The sequence below is a fragment of the Hipposideros armiger genome, unplaced genomic scaffold, assembly GCF_001890085.2.
Source record: "Hipposideros armiger isolate ML-2016 unplaced genomic scaffold, ASM189008v1 scaffold_294, whole genome shotgun sequence".
NCBI lineage: Eukaryota > Metazoa > Chordata > Mammalia > Chiroptera > Hipposideridae > Hipposideros > Hipposideros armiger.
Genome location: NW_017731644.1, coordinates 234,570 through 249,932, shown reverse-complemented (window position 1 = coordinate 249,932; position 15,363 = coordinate 234,570). Strand labels below are relative to the sequence as shown.

Sequence of the window (15,363 nt, the reverse complement as noted above, 5' to 3'; positions counted from 1 at the left end):
GTTTGAGCTCTGAGCAACAGCGGTTCGAGTCCAGCCCGAGCTGAGCAGCCGCTGAGCTGCCAACAGGTAGCAGGATGGCTCAGCTGAAAAAAAAATAAAAAATAAAAAAAAATAAAATAAAAGGAAGAGGCATTTTAATATTTTCTCCCTTTCATATATTTGCTCAAGGCCTCTGAGGACTCCTCTTCCAAATATACCCAGCAGCCAGATAAAGGACTCTACACTCCCTTTTGGAGTTACAGAAGTGATCTAACACACAGGCTGCTATCAAGGTGGACCAGGACTTCTTGGCTCATATACTCTCTGAATTCGAGTAAAAATGATGGAGGTTAGTAAGGCTACTCTGCTTCTTATCCTTGTCTCACATCCCTAGGGGGTAAATTTAAATGTTATCTATGATAGCTAAGCAACATTGCAGTTTTGAGGCAATTTCAAAGGATTCTGTAGCTTTTTTAATAGATAACACAGCACTTAAAAGTCATCTACTGTAGTTGTTAGTAATTGTAAAAAAATTAAATACAATTTATTTCTTAAGAACCTTGCCTGTCTTGTTTAATGCTGTAGGACCAGTACCTAAACAGTATCTTGCACATAGAAATAACTAAAAAAAAAAATTGCTGGGGCCGGCCAAGTGGCTGTTGGTTAAGATCATGAGCTCTGAGCAATAGGGTCACTGGTTTGATTCCCACATGGGCCAGTGAGCTGCGCCTGAGCTGAGCTGCTGCTGAGCTGCAGACAGGTGGCAGGATGGATCAGCTGGTTATAGCACATGCACCTAACAACAAGGTTTCAGGTTTGACTCCTGCATGGGATGGTGGGCTACACCCACCCACAACTAAGATGTTGAACACGGCAACTTGAGCTTAGCGGCTGCGAGCTGCCGATGGGTGGCCAGAGGGAGGCTGTACTTGAGCTAGCTGCACTCTCCACAACTAAAATTGAAGGACTACAAATTGGCTTTCCCCTTCCCCAATTCCCCAACATGTTCCCCTTCCCCAATTCACCAGTAAAATCTTTAAAAAAAAAAAAAATTGCTGAATAGATGAACCTAAATATAAAACAGTATGAAATGGTTAAAGAAACTATGGAATACCTACTGAGGGAATATCTATCTACTTAATATTCAACAGACTATCAAGTAGACATTAAAAGTAATACCCTATGACAGTATGGAAAAATTTACAGAATAAAATATTGAGGAAAAAAAGATATAAAACAGAATGAACACTATACAGCTTTAAAATATATTTCCTGTTATAAAAAGAAAAATCTCCTAAAAAAATTAAATGTTTGAACTGATCTTTTCCTTTCTCTAAACTTTCATTTACAATATACCTAAAGTTTAAAATATTTTATTCAAAAGCTATCTGGGGGCCGGCCGAGTGGCAGGTTGGTTAAGAGCTGGCTTGGGACGCCAGAGGACCCCGGTTCAGATCCCACATGAGGGCCAGTGACGCTGCCCTCTACAGCTAAGATGCTGAACAACAGCTCAACCTGGAGCTGGGCTACCATGAGTCTGCAGCCCCTGCTGCAGTGGGTTGCCATGGCTACCGTATGTAGCCAGCAGCCAGCGTGAGCGGCCAGCAGCCGCAGTGAGCGGCCGTCCAGAAGCCAGCAACTCATCTGCCTCGCCTGGGAAGAGCGCAATGATGGTACCAACTTGGGCCAGTGAAGCAACGTCCTCCACAACTAGACTGAAGAACAAAAGGATAGCAACTTGTCTGTNGGGAAGAGCGCAATGATGGTACCAACTTGGGCCAGTGAAGCAACGTCCTCCACAACTAGACTGAAGAACAAAAGGATAGCAACTTGTCTGTTCCCCTTCTCCCAATTCCCCAGTGCTGTTCCCATCCCCTAGTTCCCCAATAAAAATCTTAAATAAAAAAAAAAGTTATCTGGCTTTAAAATGGAAAGATAACAGTATGAGGTAGGCATGAATTATTGCCACTGAAGGTATATTGATGACATTTGTTCATTTTCTAACTATCAAAATATTACTTACTGTGCGTTTTCCTGATATTTTCGGGAAACAATATCTTCTCTTTGTAAAATACGTAAAAATCTGTTACGTGCTACATGGCACCTGGCAATGCATTTGTGCAAATCTTGTGGCTTTATATTAAATGTCTCTGTTAAACGTATGGATGAATCTACATGGAACACAAACAAGGTCATAGAAAACTTAAGACATAAGCTAATAAATATCAAAAATGTTGGATTTTATCAATATTTACATATTTATAACTTATTAATTTTTAAAGAGATTAACAATTTCATGCCTTAAAAGCTGGCATGCCATATACACAAAAAGATACAACTAATTTCTTTTTTTCTTTTTTTTTTTTTAAGATACAACTAATTTCAACAAAAGCAAAGATGAACTATTTTTAAGGTAGGAAACTAAAAATGGCTATCTAAAGTTGAGTTGTTTCACATAATTAAAAACTTTTAGAGTCCATCTGTACAAAATAATTCTTATCACAGCTTGATATATCCACAAATATATTGTCATATGAGCAACTTCTTAACAAGATCTTTTAACAACAAACGAAGAAAATCAATTAAAAGAGATGAAGGGAGATCACATCACCTCTACTGCTGCCATCAGCTTAATTTTCTTCCTAGTAAGAACTGGACAGGACAAGGGGAATAAAAGGTTCCAATTTCCAGGTATAAAACAAGTAAGTCACGGGGATGTAATGTACAGCATGGGGAATATAGTCAGTAACATTGTGATAGCATTGTACAATGTCAGATGGTTGTTGGACTTATGGTGATCACTTCTTTAGGTATATAAATGTTGAGTAACTATGGTGTACACCTGAAACTAATATACGTAATATTGTATGTGAGCTATATTTTAATAAAAATCTTTAAAAAAAGAACACACAGGACAGGACAACCAAATACAACCAGTCTCCATTTCTCAAGTAATTCTTGGCTATGTTACCAGTATCCAAAGGTATGTTACTGAGAACAATCCATCCAAACATTTCAGAGTCCAGATTTTTACTTACAATAAATATAGTAGGGGACCGCCAAGTGGCTCAGCTGGTTAAGAGCTCGCTTGGGAGCACCAGCTCTGAGCAGCAGGGCCCTTGGTTGGGATCCCACATGAGGGCCAATGACACTGCCCTCTATAGCTAAGATGCTGAACAACAGCTCAACCTGGAGCTGGGCTGCTGTGGGTCACCAGCAACAGCATAGGCTGCAGGCCCTGCTGCAGTGGGTTGCCATGGGCTACCGTGTGTAGTCAGCAGCCAGCGTGAGCGGCCAGCAGCCGCAGTGAGCGGCCGTCCAAAAGCCGGCGGCTGATGTGCCTCGCCCGGGAAGAGTGCAATGATGGTGCCAACTTGGGCCAGTGAAGCAACGTCCTCCACAACTAGACTGAAGAACAAAAGGACAGCAACTTGTCTGTTCCCTTCCCCGATTCCCCAGCACTGTTCCCCTCCCCAAATTCCCCAATAAAATATTTTTTTAAATAAGTAAATATAATAAATCCTACTTCAAGATGGCTCAGCACAATAAAGATGAATACTCTAGAAAACAGGGTCCCCACACTGCACATAACATTAGTAATCCAGGTCCTAGCATTACCTCCAAAGAAATCACCAAAATTTCTAAATATTTAACAAGGATGAGTTCATTGAATAAAGGAGTCATCTAGAGACTGAACACGTTGACTGGAATTGCTTTAAATCAGATATAGGACACCACCAATGGATTTTTGGATAAAGAAGATGTGGTACATTTATACAATGGAATATTACTCGGCCAATGAGAGCCAGCCGAGTGGCGCATTGGTTAAGATCTGGCTTGGTACGCCGGCTCTGAGCAGCAGGGCACCGGTTCAGATCCCACATGAGGGCGTTATGATGCCCCCTCTACAGCTAAGATGGGAACAACAGCTTGACCTGGAGCTGGGCTGCCCTGAGTCACCGGCGACGGCGTAGGCTGCAGTGAGGCTGCAGAGACCTGCCGTAAAGCTACCGTGAGCGGCCGGCAGCCAGCGTCAGCTACCAAGAGCCGCCGTGAGTGGCCGTCCAGTGGCCGGCAACCAATCTGCCTCACCTGGGAAGAGCGCAAAGATACCACCAACACGGGCCAGTGAAGCGACGTCCTCCACAACTAGACTGAAGAACAAAAGGACAGCAACTTGTCTGTTCCCCCTCCCCGATTTCCCAATGCTGTTCCCCTCCTCCAATTCCCCAATAAAATCTTTAAAAGAAGAAAAGATGAAATAGTGCCATTGGTGACAAGGATGGATCTTGAGACTATCATGCTAAACAAAATAAATCACACGGAAAAAAACAAGAATATGATTTCACTCATATGTGGGATATAAAACAAAGGCAACAAACAAGAAAACTCATTAACACAGACAATAGTATGGTGATTACCACAAGGGAAGGGGTTAGGAGGAGGGAGAAGAGGGTAAAGGGGGTCAAATACGTGGTGATAGGAGACCTGACTTTAGTGATCATACAACGTAATATAAAGATGACGTATTATAGAACTGTACACTTGAAACTTATATAATCATATTAAACAGTCACCCCAACAAATTTAGTAAATTTTTTTTAAATAGGACAACCCATACTTAGAAGCCTTATGCACAATAAATTGCTAAATTCAAACACAAAGCTTTCATATAAAATAGTTTGGGTTACATGTAACTGGAACAGATCATCTACTAATAGAAAAACTGTAATATGCTTATGTTACATTAAATTTAAGACACACAAATGCTTATAAAGCAACACATGTGTATGTTTTAAAAAATCATGCATAAAAAATAAAACTAGAAAAAAAAGGTTTACATGTCACATCACAAAGAAGGGATAATAAAAGCTCCTACAAATGAAAAAGAAAAAAACCAGTAACTTAAGAGAATAAATGGACAAAGGATATAAACATAGAGAACAAAAAGAATATAAATTGCCCTGAAATACATGAACAATTTTCAATTTAACTAAATACATTATAAGAGAAATACAAACTAAAACTACCCTGAGATTCCACTTTAACTATCAGACTAAAAAGATAAAAATGTCTAATCACACACAATGTTGGTGAGCCTCTCGGAAAACAGACACTCTCCATACACTGGTGATAGGAGTATAAACTGTCCAATCTCTATAGAAAATAATAATCTGGTAATAAGCGCAAATGACAAATGCACATTTTTTTTATCAAGAAATCATCTTTCAGGAATTACACACACACACATGAACATACATGAAGTGATACATGTAACATTGTTTTTATAGCAAAAGATTAAGAGAAAAAGCCAAGCGTTTGTCAGAAAACTGATTAAATACATTGTGGCAATCCATTCAAGTATGCAGCTCTAAAGAGAGAAAACAAGAATAAGAAAGCTCTAGAATTGATATGGGATGATCTTCAATATATACTGTTACATGAAAAACACAAGATTCAAAACCAGATGTATGTCAACATTTAGGATTTTTTTAAAAAATATATACATGTTTGGTTGCATTATCAATTACATTGGTTGCTTCTAAGGGAAACTAGGTAGTCAGAGAACAGAGGTAGAAGATATAGACTTGTCACAGTTTGATTTTTGAATCAGGGGAAAGATTACCTATTCGAAATAATTGAAACATACAGATGTAATATGTGCACTAAAAAAAAAAAGAAACCAAAATGTCAGTTGTTGTCTCTAGAAATTAGAAGATGATGATGGGCTTACTGCATCAACTTTTCTGTTATTTTCCTGTTCATGTTTTATGAGTATAAACCAATTAAACAGAACAGTATTTTTAATAAGCTACAAACAGCTTTCTCTTAAGTCTCAGCTTAAATATCCAAAATGTATTTTGTTTCTATGAATTAGCAAATAGAATCAAATCCCTTTAAAACATCAACTTTTAACAAAAAAAAAGTTCACACACATTACCAAAATAAACCTCAAACCAATTCAACACATTTAATACATGTATTAGAGGCAAACTATAACCTGCAGGCTAATATGGACTGTTGGCTAACTTTCTGAAGTCAGGAAGCTACGAATCCTTTCTACATTTTTAAAGGGTTGTATTTAAAAAAAGAAAGCAGAGAGAGCTATATGTAACAGACCTGTGTGGTGCACAAAGTTTAAAATATTTACTATCTGGCCTTATATAAAAAACGTTTCCCAACCCCTATATTAGAACATAATAAAATAATCTTAATAGTTTATGTTCATTATGAGAGGACTTCAAAATACAGTTCCAGTAGAACATTAACCATTTGCCTCTTGAGGTAAATTAATGTTTTTATCTTATATTGCTTTAATAAAATCTCTTGATAATTTATAAACTGCAAAGTATAACACAAATTTAAGAATCAAAACAAAAAAAATTTCTATTATAAGTTTAACTTACTTTTAGAATGGGTTTTTATATATTTTATTGCAACAAATCTTGCAAAATGATACATCAGATGAATAAACTTAGGACCACCAGGAGAAAGAAATAGTGAACCAAGAACTTGAGGAAAGCTACTTCCACATTCAACCTATGGAAAAAAAATGATAATTTTAAGACCTTATCAACAATAACTTTCATATTTACATCATACTGTTTTTTAAGCATAACAGGATTGATCAGGATTATTCCATCTGAACCAGAAGCTGTATTTTTTAATCTTTCTAAATTCTTGGTGGACAAAATAAGTAAAATATAATTATAAAAAATAATTACAATATAAAGACAGTTATTGATACTATTTGAGGACACAAGCTAAAAATAACCTATGGTAAAAAAGTTTGCTTTAAATAAAAACTGTGATATAAACTCTAAGGAACTCAAAAACTTATTTCCAATGTATACAGCCAGCAAAGCTGATTTCCTGGAAATATACAGAATCCCAGAAAAAAAACATCAAAAAGTATTATTCTAATTAATATTTCCTGGCTCATACTGTTAGCATAAAAGCATTAAAATATCTCACCTCTAAAAATTATACTATTAATTTATATTAATTTTATACCTCAATAAAGCCAGAAAAAAAAACTGTCATTTTTAACTTCGTATCTTCCAGAAAGAAAACACTTACAGAAATCTTTTTTAACCATTCACAGCAATGTTTCCGGAATTCAGCATCAGTTTTTTGGTCAAATGGAGGCCAACAAAGTCTTAAAAACAAAAATAAAATCATAAAAATTATAAACAAAATTATGAACAAAATTTAAATTTTAAAAACATCAAATTTAGGTCCGGCCAAGTGGCGCGTTGGTTGGGAGCTGGCTTGGGACGCCGGAGGGCCCCAGTTAGGATCCCACATGTGAGGGCCGGTGACACTGCCCTCTACAGCTAAGATGCTGAACAGCAGCTCAACCTGGAGCTGGGCTGCCATGGGTCGCTGGGAACGGCATGGGCTGCGGCCCCTGCTACAGTGGGTGGCCATGGGTTGCCGTGTGTGGCCAGCAGCCAGCGTTGAGCGGCCAGCAGCCGCTGTGAGCCGCCGTCCAGAGGCTGACGACTGATCTGCCTCGCTAGAGAAGAGCGCAGTGATGATGCCAACTTGGGCCAGTGAAGCAATGTCCTCCACAACTAGACTGAAGAACAAAAGGACGGCAACTTGTCTGTTCCCCTTCCCTGATTCCCCAAAGCTATTCCCCTCCCCCAATTCCCCAATTTAAAAAAATAATAATTAATTAATTAATTAATTAATTTTAAAAAACCATCACATTTATCTCCTATACTAAAAACAATAATGCTAAATCAATCAAGGCTAACATTCATGGGTTTCAACTAAAGAAAGGCACCAGCCTGTGAGAAAATGGGTCTTTTTCTTTATAAGTATCTATAGGGTTAAGTTCAGTTTAATGCAAATCATCAATGAATACATATATTACATGAAGGAATTAATCACTATTAAAATTTCTAAAAATTAGTTAAGGGTGAGAACACTCTCAATGGATTCAATGGACTAACACATAAAGATGATATAAATAAATTTGTTAACCCTGGGTGAGGGGGAAAGAGAAACATAAATGGTTATACATGAAGAGCACAGGAAAAGGAATGGCATGAGAATTTTTTACTCCTAAAGATGACCTATACCATAGTCAGTGGGTGCGAATGTTTTGTAGATAAACAAACAATAAAATTATTAAGAAAAGCTGTGCCTCAGCTTCAGCTAAAAGTAATAGACTTTAAAATTTATTTATTGCTTTCCCAATAATCAGTTTTGTCTAAATTTTTATTGTGAGGCATACTTATTTGTTTAGGGCCCCCTGTTTTTTATATTTCTATAGCATAACATAATTCAATGTTCATAGGAAAAATTAAGTATACATAGAAAAAGACTTAAAAGAGTAGAATGTCAAGAGTGTTATGCTCTGGGGCCGGCCGAGTGGCGCGATGGTTAAGAACTCGCTTGGGATGCCAGAGGGCCCCGGTTCGGATCCCACATATGAGGGCCAGCGACACTGCCCTCCACAGCTAAGATGCTGAACAACAGCTCGACCTGGAGCTGGGCTGCCATGGGTCGCCGGCGACGGCGTGGGCTGCAGCCCCTGTGGCAGTGGGTTGCCATGGGCTACTGTGTGTAGCCAGCAGCCAGCGTGAGCGGCCAGCAGCCGCTGTGAGCGGCCGTCCAGAAGCCGGCGACTGATCTGCCTCGCCCTGGAAGAGCGCAATGATGGTGCCAACTTGGGCCAGTGAAGCAACGTCCTCCACAGCTAGACTGAAGAACAAGACGACAGCAACTTGTCTGTTCCCCTTCCCCCGATTCCCCAACACTGTTCCCATCCCCTCAATTCCCCAATAAAAATCTTTAAAAAAAAAAATAAAAAAAATAAAAAAAATAAATAAAATGTTCAACTTTTAAAAAAAAAAAAAAAAGAGTGTTATGCTCTGGTTGACGGGTTTAGGAATGATTTCTACATCTTTCTTGACATTTTTCTGTATTTTCTCAATTGTTTAAAATGAGCTGTATTTTGTTTATAATCAAGGAGGAAAAAAATCAGAAAATCTATTTTTATTTGGACAGGGTAAGCCCTATACCATAATGATAGGGATTTCCAAAATAAATGTCTCAAATATACCTGTTCTTCTGGTCACTATAACTTTAACTGAAGGCAAAATATTAAGAATAAATTATCAAAAATAAAAACAATACCCTAAACAATGGACTTACTTGTTACTCTCCTATGTTAAGAGCATAATGGTACAATACAAATATTAAAACAAATTTGAACACTTTTTCTGACAGAAGAAACCCAAATCATATGTAATATAACTTGGAATCAAGGCTAGTGAGTATTCACATTTTTAGCTCCTTCTTAAATTATTTAATATTCAACAGTATATAACAATAAGCTAAACTTAATAAAAATCATTTTGGCCTATAGCATTTGACATTTTTATATATATATCGAGATATTTATATATATATATATATATATATATATATATATATATACACACACACACACACACATATATATATATATCAATAACAAAAATAAGGATTTACAGAGACCTAGAAAGTAAAAATAAACAAAACAAATAATATTGCCTACAAGAAAAAGAGTAAGGCAAGGGGTAATTAACAAAAACAAAAAAAAAGGAAGGCAAATTGAGTTTATAGATAAATTCGTATCAGCTCATTGTTTTGCCTAATAATCAAGACTATGAAGAATGTTAAGAACTAATTTTATAAAATAAAATCTAACTTCCCTAAGAAATATACAATGGCCTTAAGCTATGTGATTTTAAGATAAGTACCAAAGAAAAGTCACTCAGATTTATAAAGGTTAAGCACTAATTTTTTTAAGAATCAAACCTACCTTCTGTGACACCCATTCAAAATAATATTCAAAGGCCAAAGTTGAAATTCTAGCTTATATCAAGGCATAGTCTCTTTTCAAATTTGAGAATGGCTACTTACAAAAAGAAAATTAAATAACTTTTACTCACTTGAAAACTTCTTTGGTGAGAGACTGGTCCAGCGTTTGAAACAAAAAATAAGAAACTATGTGAAAGGCATCACGGTTCAGCTTGTCAAACATGTTCCTAATGGTTTAAAAAGAAACAAAATAAGGAAAAATAAAAAGGAAAATGGTTAATAATATTAACTAAATATAATCAAAAGCTGTATAGGAGTTTGACAAATTAATATTTTTCATTCTTGGCCTGCCGAGTGGCTCTGTTGGTTAGAGTGCGAGGTCTGAGCAACAAGATCACCAGTTCAATTCCCACATGGGCCCGAGTTGAGCTGCCGCTGAGCTGCCACGAGGCAACAGGATGGCTCAACTGGTAAGAGCACATGCTCCTAACAAGGTTGCCTGTTGACTCCTGCACCAGATGGTGGGCTGCCCACCTGCAACTAAAAGATTGAACACGGCACCTTGAGCTGAGCTGCCTGCAAGCTGCTGAAGGGTGGCCAGATGACTCAGCGGATTAAGCCTTTTACATGTAGTAACTCATCTAATTTTCACCACAATCATATGAGGTTAAGTACTATTGCTAGTTGCTTTAACATGGGTTATTTAATTTAATCCTAATGAGAGTAGAAAGTAGTTTGATTATCCTCAGTATACAGATGAAGAAATTTAAAATGTAAAGAGGTTAGATGTTTTCCCAAAATCACATAACCAGGAAATAGAAGAGCAGTGATTTGAAATAAGTCATCTCACAGTCCATAGTTTTTTTTGTTTTTTTTGGTTTTTTTTTTAAAGATTTTATTTGGGATTTGGGGGAGGGAACAGCACTGGGGAATCGGGAAAGGGAAACAGACAAGTTGCTGTCCTTTGGTTCTTCAGTCTAGTGGAGGACGTCGCTTCACTGGCCCATGTTGGTATTGTGATCATTGCGTTTTTTCTGGCTGAGGCAGATCGGTTGCTGGTCATTGGACGGCAGCCCACTGCCGGCCAGCCCCACAGCAGCCCAGCTCCAGGTCAAGCTGTTGATCACCATCTTAGCTGTAGAGGGCGCAGCGTCATTGGCCCATGTGGGAATCGAACTGGCGGCCCTGCTGCTCAGAGCTTGCGCTCCCAAGCCAAGTCTTAACCAACAAACCACTCGGCCGGCCCAATAAATTAATTTTTAAACCCACAAAAATATTTTTTAAAAATAAACTTCCCATGCTTATCAGGCAACTATTTGTCCTTGGAATGTTTCTATTCCTCAAAAAATAGAAATTAAGTTCTTACCTCCTTAATCTCTCACAGACTTGCTATTTTTTTACACAGTATTCTGTTCTCTCCTCTTTGATACTTATTTTAACTTTCAATAAGATATTTGTTGAAGATGTCTGTTCACCCACTAGACTAAAATTCTATAAGGTAAAAGTTTATGTATATTCTGTTCACCACTTTATACTCAGGTCCAATACTGTATTCAACTAATTATTTGTTGAATAAGCAAATGAATGAACCACCTTTTTCCTTCCATTCCCATTGCCACATTAGTTTAGCCCTACTGTAACTGCAAAGCCCTGATTCCCCCTCTAATCCATTCTCTGTAAGGCAACCAGAATGATTTTTCCAAAATGCAAATCTTTGGGGCAAATACCTAGGAACAAAATCGCTGGATCAAATGTTAAGTGTATGTTTAACTTTATAAGAAAAATGGTTACACAACTACATGCTCACAGAAACCAGAAACTCCTAAAACTGCATACCAAAAAAAATGAATTTTACCATATGTGAATATAAATGAGTAAAAATGTTTTTTAAAATAAACTTGATGCCACATGATTAAAGCATTTCAAAGAGGATATTTGTTTCAAAATGGTAGATTCCTCCCAATAGCCCATGATTCTAGAAACATAGGGGGTAAAAAAAAATCAGTGACACTGTTGGGGGGGGGGTAAAAACCTGCTATCACTGAACCACAACTTGACAGATTTAAACTAATGTTCAAAGGCAGAAAGCAGATTGCAACTGGATAAACCAGAGCAAGCCACGATTGCTAAAATGCGGTAGAAAAGGATGCAGTGGAAATGGGAACCATTCTCAGTAGAGGCCTGGAGAAGCTTTAAACTTCTCTGACAGAACAGAGAAAATCAGACTGCTGTGGAGCATTAACTCAGGTGAGCTAAACGGAATATTTATTAATACATAATCATAGCCTGATAAATACTATCCACAGGTTGTCAATTTTTAGAATTCTAGACAAAGCACTTCTACATGGAAATAATAGTAACTTCTAAACAAATAGTTACCAAACAAAACTTAATTACAGCTCTAAACCTTGACAGTAAAACCATTATAATACAGTTGAAAAAAGTCAAGAAGAGGGACAAGGCAGAGGGTAGGAAAGTGTAAGTGAGCTAATTATTTTATAAATATAGCTACTTTCATTGTGAAATTACACAGTGGGGAATCAAGAAACACTTGAGATTGATACATCAAGAAATAAAAGTCTAAGCACACATAAAACTTTGCCACTAGAAGAACTGAAATAACAATTAATTCAAGAAGATAGAGACCAGGAGATAGCCTGTGTATCCCAAATTTCCCTTGGCCTTATAATGGGAAATTTAGATATTGTCTAAAGTTGGTAAATTAACACACAGATACATAAACAAAATATTTAAATGTATGGTCATAACCATATCATTAGTGACAAAGTAGGGGAGGGGCTTTTACTTCATCTTAACACCCTTCTCTGTTTTTTATTAACTGTGGCATGCCTCAGTTTGCGAATTCAAAAAGTAAAAAATGTAAACTGAAGAGCAATCACCGTGGAAAGCTCCCTTGAGTCCTAGAGGTGCTTGCATATACTGCTCTCACGTCCTTCCACTACCAATTCGCCATCCCTCCCTCGATGTCACAGACCCCGCAGCTTTGCCACAAAAGCAGGGTTAAGCTGCCCCTTCAGTTTTGCACCAACTGCAACTCTACTCCCCTACACACTGCTCCCGGCACGGTTCTATAATTAATAGTCTGTGCCACCAGGCTGGCAGCCACCGGGAGCAAAAGCTTTGTAGCCAGTGCCTGGCACACAGTAATCGCTCGATTCCTTGATTCATCAACCGGCGAGGTCCGCGAAAGGGCGGGTCACCCCAGCGTGTCCAGGCTCAGACTCCCCCGCCCCTCCGGCCCCGGCCTCCTTACACTCCGAGGTGCGTGTGCGACACGATCTTTCCGCAGGCAATGGTCGCCGGGCCTGGCTCGAAGCCAAGCGCCTGCAGATACATCCAGAGATGCGCCTTCTCAAAAGAAGTGACCCAGGCCAAGCTCATCTTCGCGGTAGGTAGTGTCACTGCAAAGGCAAAAGGCACAGGCCCAAATGACTCCGAGAGCCCTCAGGCTCCTTCCCTACGGGCAACCAGAGGTCGCGACGGCCCCTGCATTGCCACCGCCAGCTCCTGTCTAGCCCGGAGCCATTTCACCTCAAATAGCCGTAAAAGTCTCATGGAAAAGGAGCCTCTAACGGTAACACAAAACAGCTGCCTAAACACTACAAACCAAGAATCCCGCGCTTCCGGCAGAGCGGTTTGCGCGCGCCGCCTGACTTCCGGAGGAGGAGCGACTTCCGGGGCCGACTATATCTCCCGCCATGCAATGCGCCCTTCCCTCCCTCAACTTCCCGCCACGCCTAAGCCTAGAAACTACAAGACCCACAGGGCACTGCGTGACCAGCGACGTTTTTTACGCTTGTGTAATAGCAAGCGGCATTTTAAGTGGTCCTCCAGCTTGGAGCTTTCTGATCTCTAGTCTTTGCTGTTCCTTTTGCTCATATAGACTTATTAGGTCAGATTATGCCTCCGTGTAGTATAAAAAGCACGGGATTCCATCTTCAGTTATTCTCACTAGCTGTGTGACCCTAAATTAGTCACCTAACCTGTGAGCCTTAGGTCTGTTATTACTAAAATCTTCTGTATCCTCAAATGCTGAATGTTCCTCTCATCTTCTTGCTTTAAGAAATCTGGCTCTCCCCGAAGCCTACAGCTTCCCCCTGCAGCCCTCTCAATTGATGACTCTTACGTCCTACAGCCCATGTACAGAAGGGCCTGGAAATGGGGTGGGTATCCTACTTATTTCTCATTGCCACTTCTGGCACTTACTGCCTCACTAGAACCACCAGCTCCTTTGAAGTTGATGCTGTCACTCACAACTTTCTCGTGGAGGTCACGTGTAAGAGCTCCTGGTTGCTGGAGAAGATTTAGCACTTAATTCTCTGTCTCTGCAACATTACTCCTGGGATAATTTTTGGTGATTTCAATATCCATGTAGGTGACTTTTCCAAGGCCTTGGCCTCTCAGTTCCTTCACCTCTTCTCAGCTCCCTGGCCCCTTTCTCTCTTTGTTAGATTTATCTGGCAGAACTCAAATCCCCATTAAATCCAGTTCTCAGCCTATTCCACACCTGCAGCTTAGCAGCTTCAACACAATTATGATGCCTGCTGTCACTCAAAATTCATGATAGTTTCAAGTGGGCTCTTAGGTCTACCTTCTCCTACTATTCTTCCCAAATCTCACTTTTCACACAATTATATGTATCTTCTTCCCTCCCCTAAACTTCCAATATCTCTTTCCCCTCCTCACTCTCAATGATGTCCTGTACTCTTAGTTAATAGGTGCTTCTAGAAAGTAACTTTCATCAACAATTTACCAACCTGCCTATGTCTTTTTCCATGTATTCTTCTTTCTCTTTTGTTAATCTGGGTTAGTAAAGGTGTGCCTACATAAGACTAATCCTTTCACACTTATTCGATGGTTAATACTCCTTTTCTCCTACTCAAGGAGTTTGCTCCAGCATTTGTCCTCTACTTTGTCCTGCATCATCAATTCTTCCCATCAGTATACTGCCGGGAGCCGCTGGATGTCTGGGACACTTTGTCTTAGAGTTTTAAAAGAATTGAGTTTGGAAATGACCAGCTTAATCTGAATGGGCTAATTATCATTTAATATCTCAATACTATTTGGTTAAAATATAGTCTACAGAAGTCATAATTGGCCTTTTCTGTGGAGAGCCGGAGGTCTGCAGTAAGGGTTAAGCCTAGCTGCTCACTAGCTGACAGGCTCCCAGGCCCGGTGAGCAGTGTGGGAAGGTTGCTAGATAGATCTCATTCTCCACTGTGCTGCTGCAAGCCTACTTCACAAACAACCTTGAAAGTTACAGAGTGAATTGCCACACTTTGTCTCACTTTGGGAACATTTGCTTCCCCACTCCCCTCTCCCCCGGGGGGGGGGGGCGGCTTGCTGGCAGAGGTTATGACAGCCATCCCTTGGGAAATGGGCGGCCTTGGCCTGGAGCAGGTGTGTGTGGCCAGCGCGTGGGAAAAACGCTGTGCCTTGAATAAAGAGTCCCCTTTAGACACCCTCAGTAGAATGAAGACCTGATACTCCTTCCGATATTAATTGTTTTATTTACCTTAATCAACCTAGTAAGTCTTATATATT

General features: G+C 39.3%; 1 protein-coding gene across 1 annotated transcript in view; it reads right to left on the bottom strand.

Annotated features, from left to right (window-relative positions):
* Positions 1-13,492, bottom strand: part of HAUS6 (HAUS augmin like complex subunit 6) — a 42,495-nt gene extending 29,003 nt beyond the window's left edge. Inside the window, exons 1-6 of the mRNA XM_019659068.1 lie at positions 13,427-13,492; positions 13,073-13,220; positions 9,930-10,025; positions 7,060-7,138; positions 6,387-6,519; positions 2,003-2,150 (exon numbers count right to left, since the gene is read on the bottom strand). Coding sequence (XP_019514613.1) covers positions 2,003-2,150; positions 6,387-6,519; positions 7,060-7,138; positions 9,930-10,025; positions 13,073-13,200 — 584 coding nt within the window. The 5' untranslated portion in view covers positions 13,201-13,220; positions 13,427-13,492. The remainder of the gene's footprint in view (positions 1-2,002; positions 2,151-6,386; positions 6,520-7,059; positions 7,139-9,929; positions 10,026-13,072; positions 13,221-13,426) is intronic.
* Positions 13,493-15,363: the final 1,871 nt, after the last annotated feature.